General features: G+C 45.1%; 1 protein-coding gene across 6 annotated transcripts in view; it reads left to right on the top strand.

The window, feature by feature from the left end:
- Positions 1 to 1,004: 1,004 nt before the first annotated feature.
- The window catches only part of IDNK (IDNK gluconokinase), a 255,278-nt gene continuing 238,873 nt past the window's right edge, over positions 1,005 to 17,409 (top strand). For all 6 annotated transcript variants that reach the window (XM_069229952.1, XM_069229943.1, XM_069229949.1 and 3 more), the window contains exon 1: positions 1,005 to 1,127. In XM_069229952.1, the coding sequence (XP_069086053.1) occupies positions 1,012 to 1,127 (116 nt within the window). In that variant the 5' untranslated portion in view covers positions 1,005 to 1,011. The remainder of the gene's footprint in view (positions 1,128 to 17,409) is intronic.

Genomic DNA, 17,409 nt, shown 5'->3' with positions numbered 1-17,409 from the left:
CCACTTCACTGTACTCTGAAACAATCTATTCTACGCCACTGTACTCTATGCTACTCTGCTCACACCACTCTATGCCACTGTTCTGTAAGCCACTCTACTCTTAAACACTGCACTCTATGCAAATGCACTCTACACAACTACACTCTGTCACTGCACTCTATGCCACTGCATTCTACTTTGCATCGCTGTTCTCTATGCCACTACTCTCTCCGCCATTCTACTCTACACCACTGCACTCTGATACTCTTCTCTGCAACACTGCACTCTCCGTCACTGAATTCCATGCCACTCTACTCTGCACTGCTCCACTCTATGCCACTGCACTCTAAGCCACTGTACTCTATGGTACTATACTTTACTCTGCACTACTCTATGGTACTCTACACCACTCTACGCCACTCGTCTCTACTCTGCACTCCACGCAACTGCACTTGATGCCACCAAACTTTTCTCTGCGCATTGCCCACTGCATCACTCTAGCCCACTCCACTCTGCAGCATTCTACGCCACTGCACTTTGTGTCATTCTTCTCTACTCTGCACCACGCCACTCCACTGTACAATGCACCACTCTAATCTATGCCTCTGCATTCTACGATGCTGCATCCTACACCGCTGAATTCAATGTCAATGCACTCAATACCACTGTACTCTACGCCATTATACTCTGCAACCCTCTATGCCAATGCACTCTACACCAGTTCACTCAACTATATCATTCCGATACACAACATTCTGCCATTCCACTCTACGACACTCCACACCATGCTCCTCCATGCCACTAGCTTTTAGACACGTTGAACTGCAGCCAAACTGGTGAACAACATGGCTAAAACACACTGGCAAAACCAATAGCTCTTGCACAGGCGAGACATATTGGCTTTGTCAGTGCTTGTTAAAGAGGCGTACCACGCAGATTCCCCTAAACAATCTAACAAGCCATGAATCACTAAAGTCTCTGACAAGCCCCGCCCTTTAGGGGCATGGAATCACAACCAATGGGAGGAAGAAGATGGGCGGGATTAAAAAGTGCTGTCTCGCCAGCCGTGGGTTGAAAGAGGACGTCCGTGTTGTTATCACCACAGAAAGCATGCTTATCGTCATTATGGGAGTCAGCGGCTCGGGGAAGTAGGTATACACGTTTGCACGTTCAGGAATGTAAGTGCTTTGCGTTTCCAGGTCCTGCCGGAGCTCACAGCCAGTGTGAGGCAGGATGGCACCGGACGGAATGGAGCGAATTGTGCTTTAGCGCCTCATGCAGTGTTTTGCGTCAGTCCTTTCCTGTCTACAGCCGCTTCTTATAAATCCCATCAGCGAGTGGTGGTGCCCTTGTGTATTCTGCTTAGTGCTCTGTTGTGTTGACTGGAGTACAATTTTCCTTCTGTGTCAGAGTCTGCAAAATGGCACGAATTGCTTATAGCGCTAGTAGAAAAGAAGCCGAACACTGCAGAGTTACTCTGTCCTTTATTTATCTTGGCAGTTGGCACAGGCTACCGGTTGCTGGTAACCCATTTTATTACACCCATGACCTGTCACACCAATCCCCACGGTGTATATCTAAACCACAGTTCATCGTTTTTTCCTCTTTCTTCGCACAACAAAAAATGGGCAAAGAAAGGATTACATTACAATGTAGCCAAGATTTTGTTCTTTGTAATTCGTTTGGGAAGGTCCAACTCATTTGAAAACACAGGACAATCTATGTGTTCATCTCCAACAAAATGTTTAAGGTGATTATTTAATCCAGCACCTAAATTGCCATTGAATCTTTTCCTGCTATTTTTTATTATGTGCCCTGAGTGGAGTTAGGAGATTTCAGTCTACTGACGTTCAGCCAGGGGCAGATGTCTGTTTACAAAATTCGCTTTCACCTAACATTGTTTTGGCTGTCTACGTAGATGCCTAGGACTGAAAGAGCATATGCACATAGATGCTGTGATGTACATGCAGGGTGAGAACACAAAGCTCTCCTAATCTACCAGAGGATATACCATAGAGTGCTTTAAAGCACTGAATGGGAACCTTCTTTGGCCTGTATTGATAATTAGTATTGTGCATGCCTCAACCCGAATTGTCTTCTGGCAACTGGACAGTAGGCAGAATTGTTTTCCAATTCTGTAACATATTTTATTGATCTGGGTACAGTGAAAGGTATAACTCCTCGTTGTTGGGACGCACAGCGGTGCCTGTACTCCCCGGTATATATCTACCCTACAACCTTTACTCGATTAGCACAGCGCCGTGCACTCTAATGGCCAAAATCAGGGTTCCTCACAAATATAGCGGTGACGAAATACTGCAAATTTAATTCAGGCATAATCTTGCAAGGTAAACCAACGCGTTTTGGCAAACACATCGCCTTGGTCATGGGTGTGTGTATATATATATATATATATATATATATATATATATATATATATATAGGATTAGTATAAATAGTGCACATAATGGATTGAATAATTACCGTGATCAAGACCGGGAAGGTCGAAACGCATTGGTGTTAGTTTGTTGGGGTTCTTTTCATGTAATAAAAGAAGTTTGACGGAATCCTGTGAGTGCCGCATCCTTGACTTAATTGTCAAACTTTGTGTGAAGATATATATATATATATCTCCTACTGGCAGTCGCCAGACGGTAGTTATAGTTAGGACCTAGTTTCAATAGAAAGAGCGTTTTTTGTTTTGCTTATAATTTTGGCACCACTTGCCGAATTTTCACAAAAGTTTCAAAACTTATACTTTGCTAAGTTCAGCTTCTGTCTTGAAAGTTTTGGGGTGATCTGTCAAGGGTGGTCCGAAAAAAAGTAGGGGCCTCAAAACACGTTTTCCATATTTTTTCATAGGACCTTTAGATATGCCAACAGCCCAAACCACTGAATGGTATTACACCAAATTTGGCTGTTCCGCAGATCACGCTTTTTGTGATTTGGTGCAAATCTGTTCAGTAGTTTCAGAGAAATTAAAACATATAGATATATAGGGGCCCTGATCCTCCGCGGATCCAACTGTCCCTGTGCTGATATCTGATTGGCTCAGAACACTCCAGAAGAGAAGTGTTGGCAGCCATCTTGGGACTTGGCTTCAGCCAAGTCCCAGAAAAAAAGAAAAAAAACAGAAAAGGGGCCAGGGTGGAGTCACCCTGACCCCTTAGCTCTGTGCCGGGGTCCCCAAGAGACCCCCCCCAGGGCTAAAAAGTATTATTATTTTTTTACACATAAAAAATCAACAGATCCAGTCCGCGGGCTCCTGCTCTTTTTATTTTAATTTGGCCCTGGATGGGCCAGGTCCCGGGGGCATCAAAGAGGAGGGGGGCGCACAGGGCCCCCCTCTTTGGCCTATCATAAGCCCCGGGGACTGCCACCTCCCCAGGGCAAATGTCAAAATAAGAGCGGGGGGGCCATTGCCCCTGCACCACAGGGAGCATAACCCGCTGGGGCAAAAATGTTTTTAAGTAAGTGAGTTACAGCCCCGGAGGCAACCACCTCCCTGGGGGCTATCCATTTAATTATAACTCGCGCCCCTGCCATGCACAGTTTTTCATAAACAAAGATGTCATAAGTGCCATGATTTGTGGGTAATTACCAGTACATGGCAAGGGTTATAGTTATAGTTACCTTCGGACACAACTTATAATTATTTGAGATGACTCTAACTATAAGTGGCAAATTTCTAAGGTTTTGTATGTTTAAATGTGAGCCTAACTATAAAGTCCCTGTAACCTTTGTTTTTCAGTGAACTTCTATGTTTTTTTTAAATTCGATTTCCTAACTATATATATATATATATATATATATATATATATATATATATATATATATATATATATATATGTAACAGAGTGGCGGTAGCCACTCTGCAGTTATTGTTAGGGATACCAGATATAGGGATTACTTGGATTTTTGTCCCTTAACAACTTTGCTCCCGTTTGACTAATCTATAAGAAGCTTTGCAGACCTGTTGCACCTGTTACATTGTCGGAGGATTGAACGTTTCACAGCATTTGGTCAAGGGGGTGCATAGAAAAAAGGAGGGTCCCAAAACAAGTTTGAAATCTAAAGCACTTTACATAGACTTTAGTATTTCACGGTGCAACAATACAATTAAATGGATTGCATTGAAATATCAGAACAATGTATATTAGACTATGTAGATGATTCTTTTTGCTATTGCAAGTGATGTTATGAAGTGGTTGTGAAGTTATGAGGGCCAACAACTTAGTGATATCTTGTAGCACAATACTACTAAAAGTAGCTAGGAAACCCAAAACATAAACTAGACTTCATATGTAAAGTTTCAGATTTACTACAAGAACAACTGAAGAACCTGTAGGAAAGTGCCTCTTTTGACATGGTTAGCCCCCACTTTTTGCCTGGTATAGGATGTGGTTTCAAAGTTGTAAGTGCCCTGGGCCCCTTCTAAATAGGTTTCCAAGGACAGATCTCTTTCCAAAAACTGTTGTGATGCATTAGCACAATTTGCAACACCTTTAGCTGCCACTATAAGTCCCTAGTAGATGGTACTTAGGTACCTAGGGCGTGGGATACTAAGGGTAGGGCCCTGAGGGCAGCACCACAGATTGTGCCACCCTCAGGAACGCTGCATCCAGGTGCACTCAGCACTGCCATTGCAGGCTGAGTATCCTGGTGCAATCATAAAATACAAACATGACATGGCACATAGCCTGGGTGACCTGTGCACTACACACTGCATGCAGTATAGTTAAGCCACTTCTCTGGCAGGCCTTCCATTCCTAAGGCAGGGTGCAATATACTGCATGTGTGGGCATATGTGCATGAGCAGTATGCCCCTACTGTGCCCTTGCCAAACCTGGGGCATAGTAAGTGTTCAGAGCAGCCATTTTAAATGCATGTGCTGGACACTGGTCATTACGAGTTTAACAGCTGCATGATGGCCACTCTAAACCCTAGGTTTTTAGGTATTAAACTACTCAGAGCAATACATCAAAACTGGTACCAGTATTGGATATATTGCAAAATGTACCCAGGGGCCACCTTAGAGGTGACCCTTGCAAAAGCTAACTACCCATGTTATGGTTGCTGTCCAGTCCTAACCAGCTTGCCACCACCAGACAAGATTCTGGATTCCTGGGGTGAGGGCCTTTGCTCTGTGCTCTCTGGGACCAGAAAACAAAGCCCTTCCCGGTCAGAGGTGTTACACCATCTCCCCCAGGAATGTGCACTGCTGCACCCAGGACTTGACAATTGCCACAGAGGGGTCGACTGGACATTGGACGGACTCTAAGAAACCCCAGAGGACCTCCATCCTTCTAAAAATTGCTAAGGACCTTCCTCCAGATTTCACTCCCTGCAACCAAAAAGCATGAACCAGTTCAGTCCAGTTCACCGACAGGCCACTGACCAAGCAACCGGACACAGCAGCTAGACTAGATTTCACGCTACGGACCTGTAGGACAAACCCTGCAAGTGTGCAAGTTTGGGGCACTGCGACATCCATTTGCTGAACCACGCAATAACCAGGGTTACTAGACCCCCAACATTGGTCACCCATTAAGAAAGTCCCCTTCGCATTCTCTGAGGACCAGAAGCAAGCTTGCTGACCTGCAAAACCACACTTCAAGTGACCTGCCTCCTGGTTTCCAGGGCACCTTTGCGCACTGCTCTTGGCTGACCCATCTGCTCTGCACCTAGTCTTCCTGGCCCCACAACTGGAGAAGCAGCAGTGCTCTTAGGGTTCCCCACCCCTTGTGACCTCTACACCAAGAGTACCCTCCTTACTTACCTTGAAGTCCGCCTGTGCAGTGCATTTCCCCTGGTTTGTCCTGCACCAATTCCAAGACATTTAGCAGCTGCTTGAACCAGGAACTGACCAAACTTCTCCAGCTGGCTCACAGGACCCCGACCTGAGAACAGAAGGAGACGTTTTAAAATGCATTGCCTGATTTCATATGATTTTCTCCCATTGATTTCTATGGTGCGTAATTACGCACAAAAAGACTATTTTTGCTAAACTTTGAAAAATCATAACATAAAAAGTACTTGTCCGATTTTGATGATCTTGTTCTAAAAAATGTTATAAAAATCTGAAGTATTTTCGTTAATTGGTCTTGGGTTATTGTTGTGTCCACTTTATTGATACTGTTAGTACAACAAATGCTTAGCACTTCTCCAAGATTGGCTCGACCTTGCTACCACAAAAATTAGAGCATTAGGTGTCTAGTTTTTACCTCTGTAAACCATGGCGGAGTTGCTTGGACTCTCTGCACAGTGCACATAATTTTTGTACACTATATAAAGAGCCAACCTCCTACATAACCCATGAAACCTAAATACATAACTAATAGAATACTTCCTAATCAACATAAGTTTTCTTTTCATGCTCTCTGGCTGACAAAGTAAAACTAGCTCAACATGCCAAACAAAACCATCTTTTGTCGCGTAGGTTCTCATTGTCCGAATGAGACTACTGGATTTGGGTGGCAGAATCACCTGAATTGTAGGATACTGAGTACAATCCCACACCCTGGAACACCTGTCGGCCCAATCTGGGTGTTTCCTGCCAACTAGCGGTGCCTCATCTCCACCCGAGAACACGGATGACTGTGGCAACCAGGCGCATGACAGAGAGGACTCCTCAGGAGATTCGTGGTCGAGTAGATCTCATCCTTTTCTCTCAGGTACATTAGTCTCACACAAGCAAAGATGAACAGAAACAGTATAGTCCAATAAGGTTTATTGAAGTAACTGCATCTTAGATAAAATGGCATGTATTGCAATAACTAGGGTGATAAAATGCACTAGAAGCAAAATTGCGACGAGGAGAGGCAAACACAGAAACAGTCCCACCATACTGTCACTAGGAATGGTATAGTTGTTAACTACCTTAGCTATGTTAGAGCACAACGTGATAAGCCCTAATCCGCCTGTTAGGTTCTCCCCCGACCCCCGGGAAGACATCATCCCCCATACCTGAGCAAAGAAGCCTGTTGTCTAAGACACCGTCTCCATGTAGGCCAGAAATTCGGCAGTATAAGCCAGCAGCTGTAGCGAAGACATTCAGCAATCGGCATGTAGTTTTGGTCATCTGGCTGAAATCTCCCTCTAATGTGTATGGGACAGAGAAGTGTTTTATAATAAAACAATTGATGTTCTAGGAAAATGTCCCCACATAAGGATGTGTATGTTTCTGTGAATATTGGAGACACAGCGTACCACTTTTGTCAGCAACCCTATCTGACTGCAGCCTTGAGGAAAGCACAAAGTGAATTTAATGCATTGCTAAGAACGTGATGATTTCCCAGGCGAAAGAACAACTAGATAGAGAAAAAAAAAACAACACTGCAAATGTGGTTAATGCTAGAAAAATAAAGCGATGCTGAATAAACTGTAACTGGGCTAAAGTACACAACGGCAGGCGTAATTTGCTAAAATATTGTGTTTAAAATATGGCTAAAATAGCTATGCAACACTTTCTTATGCACCTGTGCAACAGAATGAAAATTTGACCTGGCAGTGAGACACAAAATCTACTATTTGGAGGACATGCTAATGGGCCCCTCTGAGTTTGAGTGTGAGAGTGTCTGTGTAGATGTGACAGTGGATGTAACAGCATCTCTGTAGGTGTGAGAGCGGATGTGAAAGTGTCTGCCTGCATTATCAGACTGGGTGTGCTAGTGTCTGTGTGTGTGTAATACTGAATGTGAGAATGTCTCTGTTAGATTTTAGTTGTTTTTTTAAAAACATTTACCGGGCTCCACAGATCCACCCACGGATTCACACCGGGGGCCGCTCTGAGCCTCTCAGGGCGGGTGGATCTGCAGATCTTGCGAAGTGTAAAAAAAAAAAAATCTGCATTTTAAAGCCATTATTTGTCCCATCACCACAACTATATCACCCCTATTGAGTCAGAGAACCTGTACCCTGATCCCATCAACTCAATTGCCCCCCACATTTCAGCCCTGGGGACCGTTTACCAACAACCGAAAATGGCGGCAGCAACATTTTTCTCAGGTTGTAGGCAGCCAATCAGATTCTTCCTGTGACTCGTGGATCCGCGGATCAACCTGCTGAGGAGCCACAGAGGATCCGCTTCCCTATATATCTATATTTGTTTGGCCTTAAATTTGTCCCAAAATACTGAACGGATTTGCACCAAATCACACAAAGCATGATCTGTGGAACAGAATGTAGCTTGGTGCCAAATTTGGTGTAATTCCTCTCATTGGTTCAGGCTGTAGGCATGTCTAAAGGTCCTAGGGAAAGATGAATGGGGAAAATGTGTTTTGGGACCCCCACTTCTTCTCGGCCCCCGCTTTTTCTCAGCCCCTGCTTGACAGATCACCCGAAGCTTTCAAGACAGAAGCTGAACTTAGTAAAGTATACGTTTTAATTTTTTTTTAAGATTAGTCAATGCTGCACCAAAGTTATAGGCAAAACAAAAAACGCTCTCTCTATAGAAACTGGTCCTAACTATAACTACCTAGTGGTGACTACCAGTACGTAATATATATATATAAAAAAATATATCAACTGTACACACATTTCAAAATATATTTCAGTAGTTGTGAAAGCCCACTTGTTATACTTCTGTGTGATGAAAAATATTTTTATATGATGAAAAACAAATCAGAACACTTTACTTGGTGATGTGCAAATGATACATATGTTTTCTGAAACTCATTTTTCACAGATTGTTTATATATTATATAGTTTTATCAGTAAAACTGTAAAGTAGTGGGAAGGTTTTTGTTTGGCTATTTCTTAGAAATCTGTAAATGACAGTGTGCTATCACATAATGCTTTAATAATAAATATTAAAAGTGTGAGTGTTTAAACATGAATTGAGAAACACTCTTGTCCTGCCCTGAAGGCAGTGCTGTTAGTAAACTGAAAGGCAGGTCAGGTATCATGTGTATCCTATGTGCGGGCTAGATTCAGATCACACAGGAAGCAAATGTTTAGTCTATGTAATCAGGCAAAAGAGGTTTGTTGTACAACAGAAATGATGAACTTACATATTTGAAGGTGCTATTGTTTGAGAATGAAAAAAAAGGTGACTGTAAAATAAAATATTTGCCAATGATCACACAACTTGAGACCAGTTTACGGGTCAAGTACATTACGGTTAGGTCAAGTAGGTTACCAGACATGGAGGTCTGGTAACATTTTTATGATTTTTCAAGGCCTGATAATATTTGGTGATTAATGTTTGTAATCAGTTGCATTTTACAACTGCACCCCCTCTCCTTATTGCCTCCCTCCCTTTCCTGCTGTGGTTGAGTTCCTGCCTCTACATTTCCCAACTCTATGCGTAGCACAGGAAAGGCTCAGGTGCAGTCTAAAAGCAGTCAGTTAAGTCAAAGCAGTCTCAGTAGTGAGCAGAGCAACGAGGGTCAATGTCCTCTTCAATACTCTGTTAACATGCTTGGCGGTCATCTCCACATGTGTCAATCTGTCCCCATATGAAGGCTAAGCCTTGCATCTACCTGCTCTTGATTGCTTTGCAGTTGAGACTGTATGTGGCCACTGGTCTTTTCCTTGAAGAACCACAGACTTGTTCAGGTCAGGGTTTGCGGAGTAGACTCACTGGGCAGGTCTGTGCAGTCCCACCAATCTTTAGTACGGACAGCCCTTGTGATTGGCTGCAGACCTGTGATTCAAACATAGCGGTTGTAGCCTCCCAGCCAAGTTTCTTCACAATGATGTCTCTGTAGCAGTTGCAGCCTCCAGTACAATCCTGGCCATGGCGGTAACTCAGCTATTGTTTTCTGCACTTGATAGGAATCTTCTCTGTGGTGCATTAGTGATACAGTTCACTCCAGAACTACACAGGGAAACTGGGACGTCTTTGCAACTTGGATCATTCCAGGTTTACTTTCTTGTCTGATGTGCCACCGGGTCAAAGCAGTGCCTCGCCGATGAGGCCTAATAAACCTGAAACCTGTCTGGGGTTGCTTGTGTTTCCTTATGGAGGGTGCCTTGTCTGGCAGTTCGGGATGGACTGTTCCAAGAGGACCAGGGTCAGTACTGATTTGCTTAAGGTAGACTTCCCTCTAGAGTGGCACAGTTGGTGAACAAATGATGGGTTGGAATGCTACCCAGAGCGATTGCCAGTGTTTAGACTATTTGCAAGCATTCCTTCATTACCTTTTATTTAATTACAGTGCTCTGCATGCCGACAACATGCTGGGGCCCTCACCCTGAACAACCCCTCTTTTTGCAGGGCCAGGCACAGTCCTTATGTTTCTCAGCATGCAAGTTTCTTGGTTCGTTAACCAGATTGTCTTCTCCTGTCAGCAGAAAGTGGAGACTTCAGATGATGTCCCCTTACCTCTGAGAGATTGGCTCTCAGCAGACACAACTCTTCAGTCAATCGAGCAATCAATCAGTGATTTCTAAAGCGTGGCTAATCACCCATAGGGTCTCATGGCGCTGTTTGAAGGCTTGCTGCTCAGTCGAAGAGCCAGGTCTTGTGGTCCTTCTTGGACTGCTTCAGTGATGAGATCTGCCTGAGTTTGAGAGGTAGCCTGTTCCATATCCAGGCTGCGAAGTAGGAGGAGGATCTTGGAAATGGCTGCGAGGGCTAGCTGGGAAGAATGGAATTGTCTGTTGGGTACGTAGAAGGCGAGGTAGTGGTTGAGGTATGCTGGTCCTATGTTGTGTAGTGCCTTGTATGTGTGGATCAGGAGTTTGTATGTGATGCGCTTGTTCACTGGGAACCATTGTAGGTCTCTGAGGTGGGAGAAAATGTGGCTCTGTCGGAGGATTCCAGGATGAGTCTGGCTACTGCATTCTGGATTCTTTATAGTCTTGATTGTAGTTTCTTGGTGATGCTGGCATAAAGTGTGTTGCCGTAGTCCAGTTTGCTAGTGACGAGTGTGTGGGTGGCTGTCTTCCTCGTGTTGTAGGGGATACACTTGAAGATCTTTCGAAGGAGTCAGAGTGTGTGAAAGCATCACGACAAAACAGCATTGACTTGGCGGGTCATGGATAGAGAGGAGTCCAGAATGTTCCCCAGATTGCATGCGTGGTCCGTGGGAGCGGGGGCGTTTACCAGCGTGGTGGGCTACCAGAAGTCATTCCAGGCAGAAGGGGTGGAGCCAGTTACGGGGATCTCCATCTTGTCTGAGTTGAGTTTGAGGCAGCTGGCTTCCATCCTGGTGATGACTGCTCTCATCCCACTGTGGGAATTTCTCTTGGCCTTTACAGGGTCGTCAGACAGGGAGAGGATCAGTTCGGTATTGTCGGCATAGGAGACTATGTTTAGCTCATGTTGGATGTTGAAAAGCGTTGGGCTGAGTGATGATCCTTGGGGCACTCCGCAGCATGTATCTTTGGATTCTGACGTGAACAATGGTAGTCTGACACTCTGTTCTCATCCTGTGAGGAAGGACCTGATCCTTTCCAGTGCTTCATCTTGGATGTTGGCATCGTGGAGTCTGGCGCAGAGGGTGGAGTGGGAGATGGTATCAAATAAGGAGGATAAGTGCAGCCATGGTCAAGTATAGTACGTATGTCGATGGCTGCTAAGAGTACTGTTTTGGTGCTGTGGTTGCTTCTGAATCTGGATTAGGATGGGATTAGGATGGATCTGGTGTGTCTCAAGGAATTTGTTGAGTTGCTGGTTGACGGCCTTTTCTAGTACTTTGGCTTTGAAACAGAGCCAAGAGATGGGTCTGTAGTTTTTCAGCTTCCTTGGGTCGGCGGTGCGTTTCTTGAGTAGCGGGTTGATCTCAGCATGCTTCCTGTCTGATGGGAAGGTAGCTGTCTCGAAGGATTGGTTGATAATTCGGCAGAGCTCACATGCTATGGTGGCGCTGGCCAGGTTGAGGATGTGAAAAGGGCACGGATCCGAGGGTGCTCCAGAGTGGATGGAGTTCATGAGTCTTTGGGTGTCCTCTTTGGTGATGGAGGTCCAGGAGTTAAGGATTTGGTGTGGTGCTGGGTCTGTGGTGGTATTTGTGGGCAGTGCGGGTGGGTTTCGGTTCATGAAGCTTTCGTAAATGCCCTGGATTTTTCAGTTAAAAAAGGTGAAGATGTTGTCGCAGAGGTCTTGGGAGGGAGGGAGGGAGTTGTTTGTCCCGGGGTTCTTGAACTCTTTGACCATGGCGAAGAGCTCTTTGCTGTTTTGAGCTCTGGTGCTGAGATGTTCTTGAATGGTGGCTTTTTTGGCGGCTCTGATTATCTGGTGGTGCGCAGTGACTGTGTTCTTGTAGGCAATGCGGTCTTCGGTGGATTTGCTGTTCTTCTTTTTCCATTCCAGTCATCTCCAGGTGTGTTTGGACTCTTGTAGGTCTGTCATAAACCATTTAGGTGTTTGCTTATGACGGTTTTCTGCTGATTTCCAGAGTGGGGCTCCGTTGCTGGTGCACTCCGCTAACCAGCGGTGTGCGAGTTCATTAGCCTCTGCTGCGTCTGGTGGGAGAGAGTGGCTGAGAGCGTTGGTGAGTTGTGCTTCTGTAACTTTGCCCCAGCGTCTGCCGAGAGGCGCAGGGGAGCATAGTGGCGTGCTGTGTTCTTCGTGAAGGTAAAGGGGACGCACTTGTGGTCGGTCCAGTGCTGTTCAGAGGTGTGAGAGATGGTGATGTTGTTCCCTGCTATGAAGGCGGGGTCGAGTATGTGTCCCGCTCTGTGGGTTTGGACATTGGCTAGTTGTTAGAGGCAGAGTGTTGCAAGGTTGTCAAAGAGGTTTGTGGTGTTGGGGTCATCGTAGATATAAAGGTGCAAGTTGAAGTCGCCCAGTAGGATGTAGTTGGAGGAGGTTAGGGCTTGGGAAGGGTCGAGGTCGGTGGTGTATTTGCAGAATTTAGGTCGGGGTCCGGTCGCCCTGAAGATGAGTGTGCCACCGAGGGAGGAGTTGGGGTTGGTCAGAATCTGGAAGTGTAGGTGTTCATGGGTTGACTGAGACTGTGCAGTATTGGTGGTTGTCAGGCAGAGTGTGTTCTTGTAGACTATGGCAATGCCTCCTCTAGGCCAGTTGGCTGTGTCCTTGCGGATGATTTTGTAGTTTTCCGGGTTGGCCATGGCGATGTCTGGGGCCGAGGTGGGGATGATCCACGTCTCCGTGAGAAAGGTGAAGTCTGGGGTGGTTGAGGAGGTCCCAGATTCTTCTGCGTGCTTGAAGAGGGAGCATGTGTTGAGGAGTATGCACTTGAGATGGTCGTCCGTGCTTGGTACGGGATCGTGTGGTTGTCCTTAGAGGGTTTGGGAGCGTGCGTGGCATGAAAAAGGTCCATGAGTTTTCCTCTGGTCGGCTAGGAGGCAGGACCAGGATCTTCCCGGGTTGAGGGCGCATAGTGTGTTGGAGTTGAACCGGCAGATGGAGCGAGGACTAGGGTGCATAGTGCCAAGCGCGGTCCAGGCGAGGATGGGTGCAGATGGGCTTGCCTTTGGCACGCCTCTTGATTATACAGCAGCTCTTTGACCATTCTGCATAGCACTTAATTGCTTGGTTAAGTTGAAATTATGACCAAAACAAAGTAAGTGGTGTAGATCCCGCTTTAATATGTATTTTCCAGACAGGGGATATGGAACCATGGTTTGCAGTTTCAGAATACGTTTGGATTTTCCTTTTCTTCTAATGTCATTTCCAGGCTACGCTCCAGACACAGCCTTTGTACAAAATTATGTTTCTCACAGCAAGTAGAAGTGTGACTGTTTTTAATCAGAACAACCTAAAAAAGGGCACAATAAGTGAGTTTTCTGAATCTAGCTGTCATCAGCCTTTCTAAAGGAGTAATAGGAAGAAGATAAAAGAGAAGGCCCTGATTAGAAAGTTCCTTATCTTAAACTGCAGAACCTATAATCCAGTCCTCAACCCTATCATCCAGAGGCCATGTTCAGGACGATTTAATGAAAAGTCCTTTGCTAATTAGGATTTCATACAATTTCTAAAGGGGGACCTTTATATGTCCCCCCTCACTTCAGAGTCTGGGTCTTCATCCACCAGCTACAGGAATTCAGCAATACACTTCCACTGTTTGGAGGAACTATCTTCATTCTCCATCTTGTGCCGTGCCAAACAAGGTGTATCCAAAATGGATCCCACTGACCCCAGTACTGAGGGACCAAGCACTGATTGATTCAACCGAATCCAGGTGTGGTTGCGGTACTATTTTCTTTTTTGAACAAAAAAAACGTGCGCAGCAGGACCAACAAAATTTAAAAGTTTTATTTTTTTATAGGTTTTTTGTTTTAGTTTGCCAAATCTTTCTATCACTTTGCACTCATGTTTTGTTTTTCAGCTTCTATGGTCCTGCAAACAGAAGGTCCATGACTGCCAAAATGTGCCCAGCAGGACAAATAAAATTGCAAAGTTGTATTTTCTATAGTGCACTTTTTGCCAAGTCTTCTTTTCTCACTTTGCACTCGTGTTTTGTTTTGTTTTTGCTGATGGGTGCTGCTTTCAAAAGATGACTATTATCTTGTTCTAAATATTACAAAGCAGCATTGTTTCTTTCTTATGTGTAATAAAGCTTTAACACATAATCGTGCCACCCCACTCCAATCCAAACCACTCACCCCAATCAAAAACATTCTGCCCCACTCCAGTCCAAAATTACCTGCCTCAGTCCAGTCTACTCTTCTCCAATCCACAACAATCTACTCCACTCTAATCAAAGATAATATGCCCCACTCGAATCCGAAACAAGTTGCCCTACTCCAAAACAATCTGAATGAATTCACAACAATTTACAGAAGTAGACCACGAAATCGTACTTCTAGAAAATGTTTGTGAACTGTATTTCAGCGTATTTCAACGGAAGCAAATATGCATGTGCAGATTTTCTCAAGCAAAACCTATGGTGTATTTACAAATTCACGTTCCCTCCAACCACTGTTTCCCAAACAAGGAAGAACCTCTACTTCTGCCCTTGTCAGGAGTACATTTCAAACCTTTCTCAGTATCTACCATACTCCAATACAGAATAATCTTCCACATTCCAATCCAAAACAATCTGCCCTACTTCATTCCAAAATGGTCTGCCCTACTTCAATCCAAAAAACTGGCACCACTATAATCCCCAAAAATCTGCCACACTACAATCCAAAACAATGTGCCCCACTCCAGTCTGTCCCAGTACAAACCAAAACAATCTGTCCCTCTCAATCTACTCCTCTCCAATCCAAAACAATCTACCCTACTCCAACGCAAAGGAATCTGCCCCATTCAAATCCAAAACAATCTGCCCTACTGCAATCCAAAACAATCTGCCCACTGCAGTCCATAGCAGTCAGCCCTGCTCCAACCCAAAGGAATCCACCCCATTCCATTCCAAAAGAATCTGCCCCACTCCAACCTGTCCCACTCCAATCCAAAACAATCTGCCCCACTCTAGTCTGTCCCACTCCAATCCAAAGCAATCTGCCCCATTTCAATCTGCCCCATACAATTCAAAACAATCATCCCCACTCCAGTGTGTCCCAGTAGAAACCAAAACAATCTGTCCCACTCCAATCTACTCCTCTCCAATCCAAAACAATCTACCATACTCCAACCCAAAGAAATCTGCCCCATTCCAAATCCAAAAGAGTCTTTCCCACTCCAGTCCAAAACTACGTGCACCACTCCAACCTGCCCCACTCCAGTCCAGAACAATCTGCCCCACTCCAATCTGTCCCAGTACAAACCAAAACAATCTGCTCCACTCCAATCTAAAACAATCTGCCCACTGCAGTCGATAGCAATCCCCCCTGCTCCAATTTAAAGGAATCCGCCCCATTCCATTTCAAAAGAATCTGCCCCACTCCAATCCAAAAGAAGCTACCCCACTTCAATCTGCCCTACTCCAATCCAAAACAATCTGCCCACATCAATCCAACCCGCCCCACTCCAATCCAATCACCCTACCCGATCCACCTTGCTCTGATCCACCTTACCCTCACCCATTTTAACCTAATCCACCCTACACCAATCTGCCCAACTCCAACATAAAACCTTCTGCCCCACTATATTCTAAACATTCTGCCCCACTACATTCTAAACAATCTGCTCCATTCCGATCCAAAACAATCTGCCTCACTCCAATCCAAAACAATATACCCCACTCCAAAACAATCTGCCCCACTCCAGTGTGTCCCACTCCAATCCAGAACAACCTGCCCTACTGCATTCCAAAACAATCTGCCCTACTTCAATCCAAACCAATCTGCCCCACTCAAATCCAAAACAAAATGCCCCACTCCAGCTGGCCCCACTACAGTCTGAAAAATCTGCCCGACCACAATCTGAAAAAATCTGCCCAGTACAATCCAAAATAATCTGCCCCATTCCAACCTGTCTCATTACAAACCAAAACAATTTACCCCACTCGATTCAAAACAATCTGCCCACTGCAATTCATAGCAATCTGCCCGACTCCAATCCAAAACAATCTACCCCACTCAAATGTAGAACAATCTGACCAACTCCAATCCAGAACAATCTGCCCCAATCCAATCAGTCCAAAACAATTGACCCCCTCCAATCCAAAACCATCTGCCCCATGCCAATCCAAAACAGTCTGCCTCACGCCAATCGATAATAATCTGTCTCACTCCAGTCCATTATAATCTGCCCAACTCCAGTCTGCCCCACTCGTATCTGTCCCATTCCAATCCAAAACAGTCTGCCCCACTCCATCCCAAAACAGTCTGCCCCATTTCAATCCAAATCAATCCGACCCACTTCATTCCAAAACAATCTACCCCACTCCAATCCAGAACGATGTGACACACTCCAATCCAGAACAATCTGCCCCACTCCAATCCAAAACAATTTACCACCTCCAATCCAAAACCATCTGCCCCACGCCAATCCAAAACAATTTGCCCCACTTTAATCCAAAACAATCTGTCCCAATCCAATCCATAATAATCTGTCTCACTCTAGTCCATAATAATCTTCCCCACTCCAGTCTGCCCCACTCGTATCTGTCCCACTCCAATCCAAAACAATCTGCCCTACGCCATTCCAAAACAGTCTGCCCCACTTCAATCCAAACCAATCTGGCCCACTTCATTCCAAAACAATATGCCCCACTCCAGTTGGCCCCACTATAGCCCCAAAAAATCTGCCTCTCTACAGTCTAAAGAAAACTGCCCACTACGATCCAAATCAACCTGCCCTACTACAGTCTGTCCCAGTACAAACCAAAACAATTTTCCCCACTCCAATCTGTCCCAGTCCAATCTGTCCCACTCCAATCCAAACCAATCTGCCCAACTCCATTCCAAAACAGTCTGCCCCACTTCAATCCAAATCAATCTGGCCCACTTCAGTCCAAAACAATATGCCCCACTCCAGTTGGCCCCACTATAGCCCAAAAAAATCTGCCCCGCTACAGTCTAAAGAAAACTGTCCAGTACGATCCAAATCAACCTGCCCTACTACAGTCAGTCCCAGTACAAACCAAAACAATTTTCCCCACTTCAATCTGCCTCACTCCAGTCCAA

Source organism: Pleurodeles waltl, chromosome 1_1 (genome assembly GCF_031143425.1).
Source record: "Pleurodeles waltl isolate 20211129_DDA chromosome 1_1, aPleWal1.hap1.20221129, whole genome shotgun sequence".
Taxonomy (NCBI): Eukaryota; Metazoa; Chordata; class Amphibia; order Caudata; family Salamandridae; genus Pleurodeles; species Pleurodeles waltl.
Note: the sequence above shows the minus strand (reverse complement) of the source record. Positions and strands in the feature narration are given on the sequence as shown.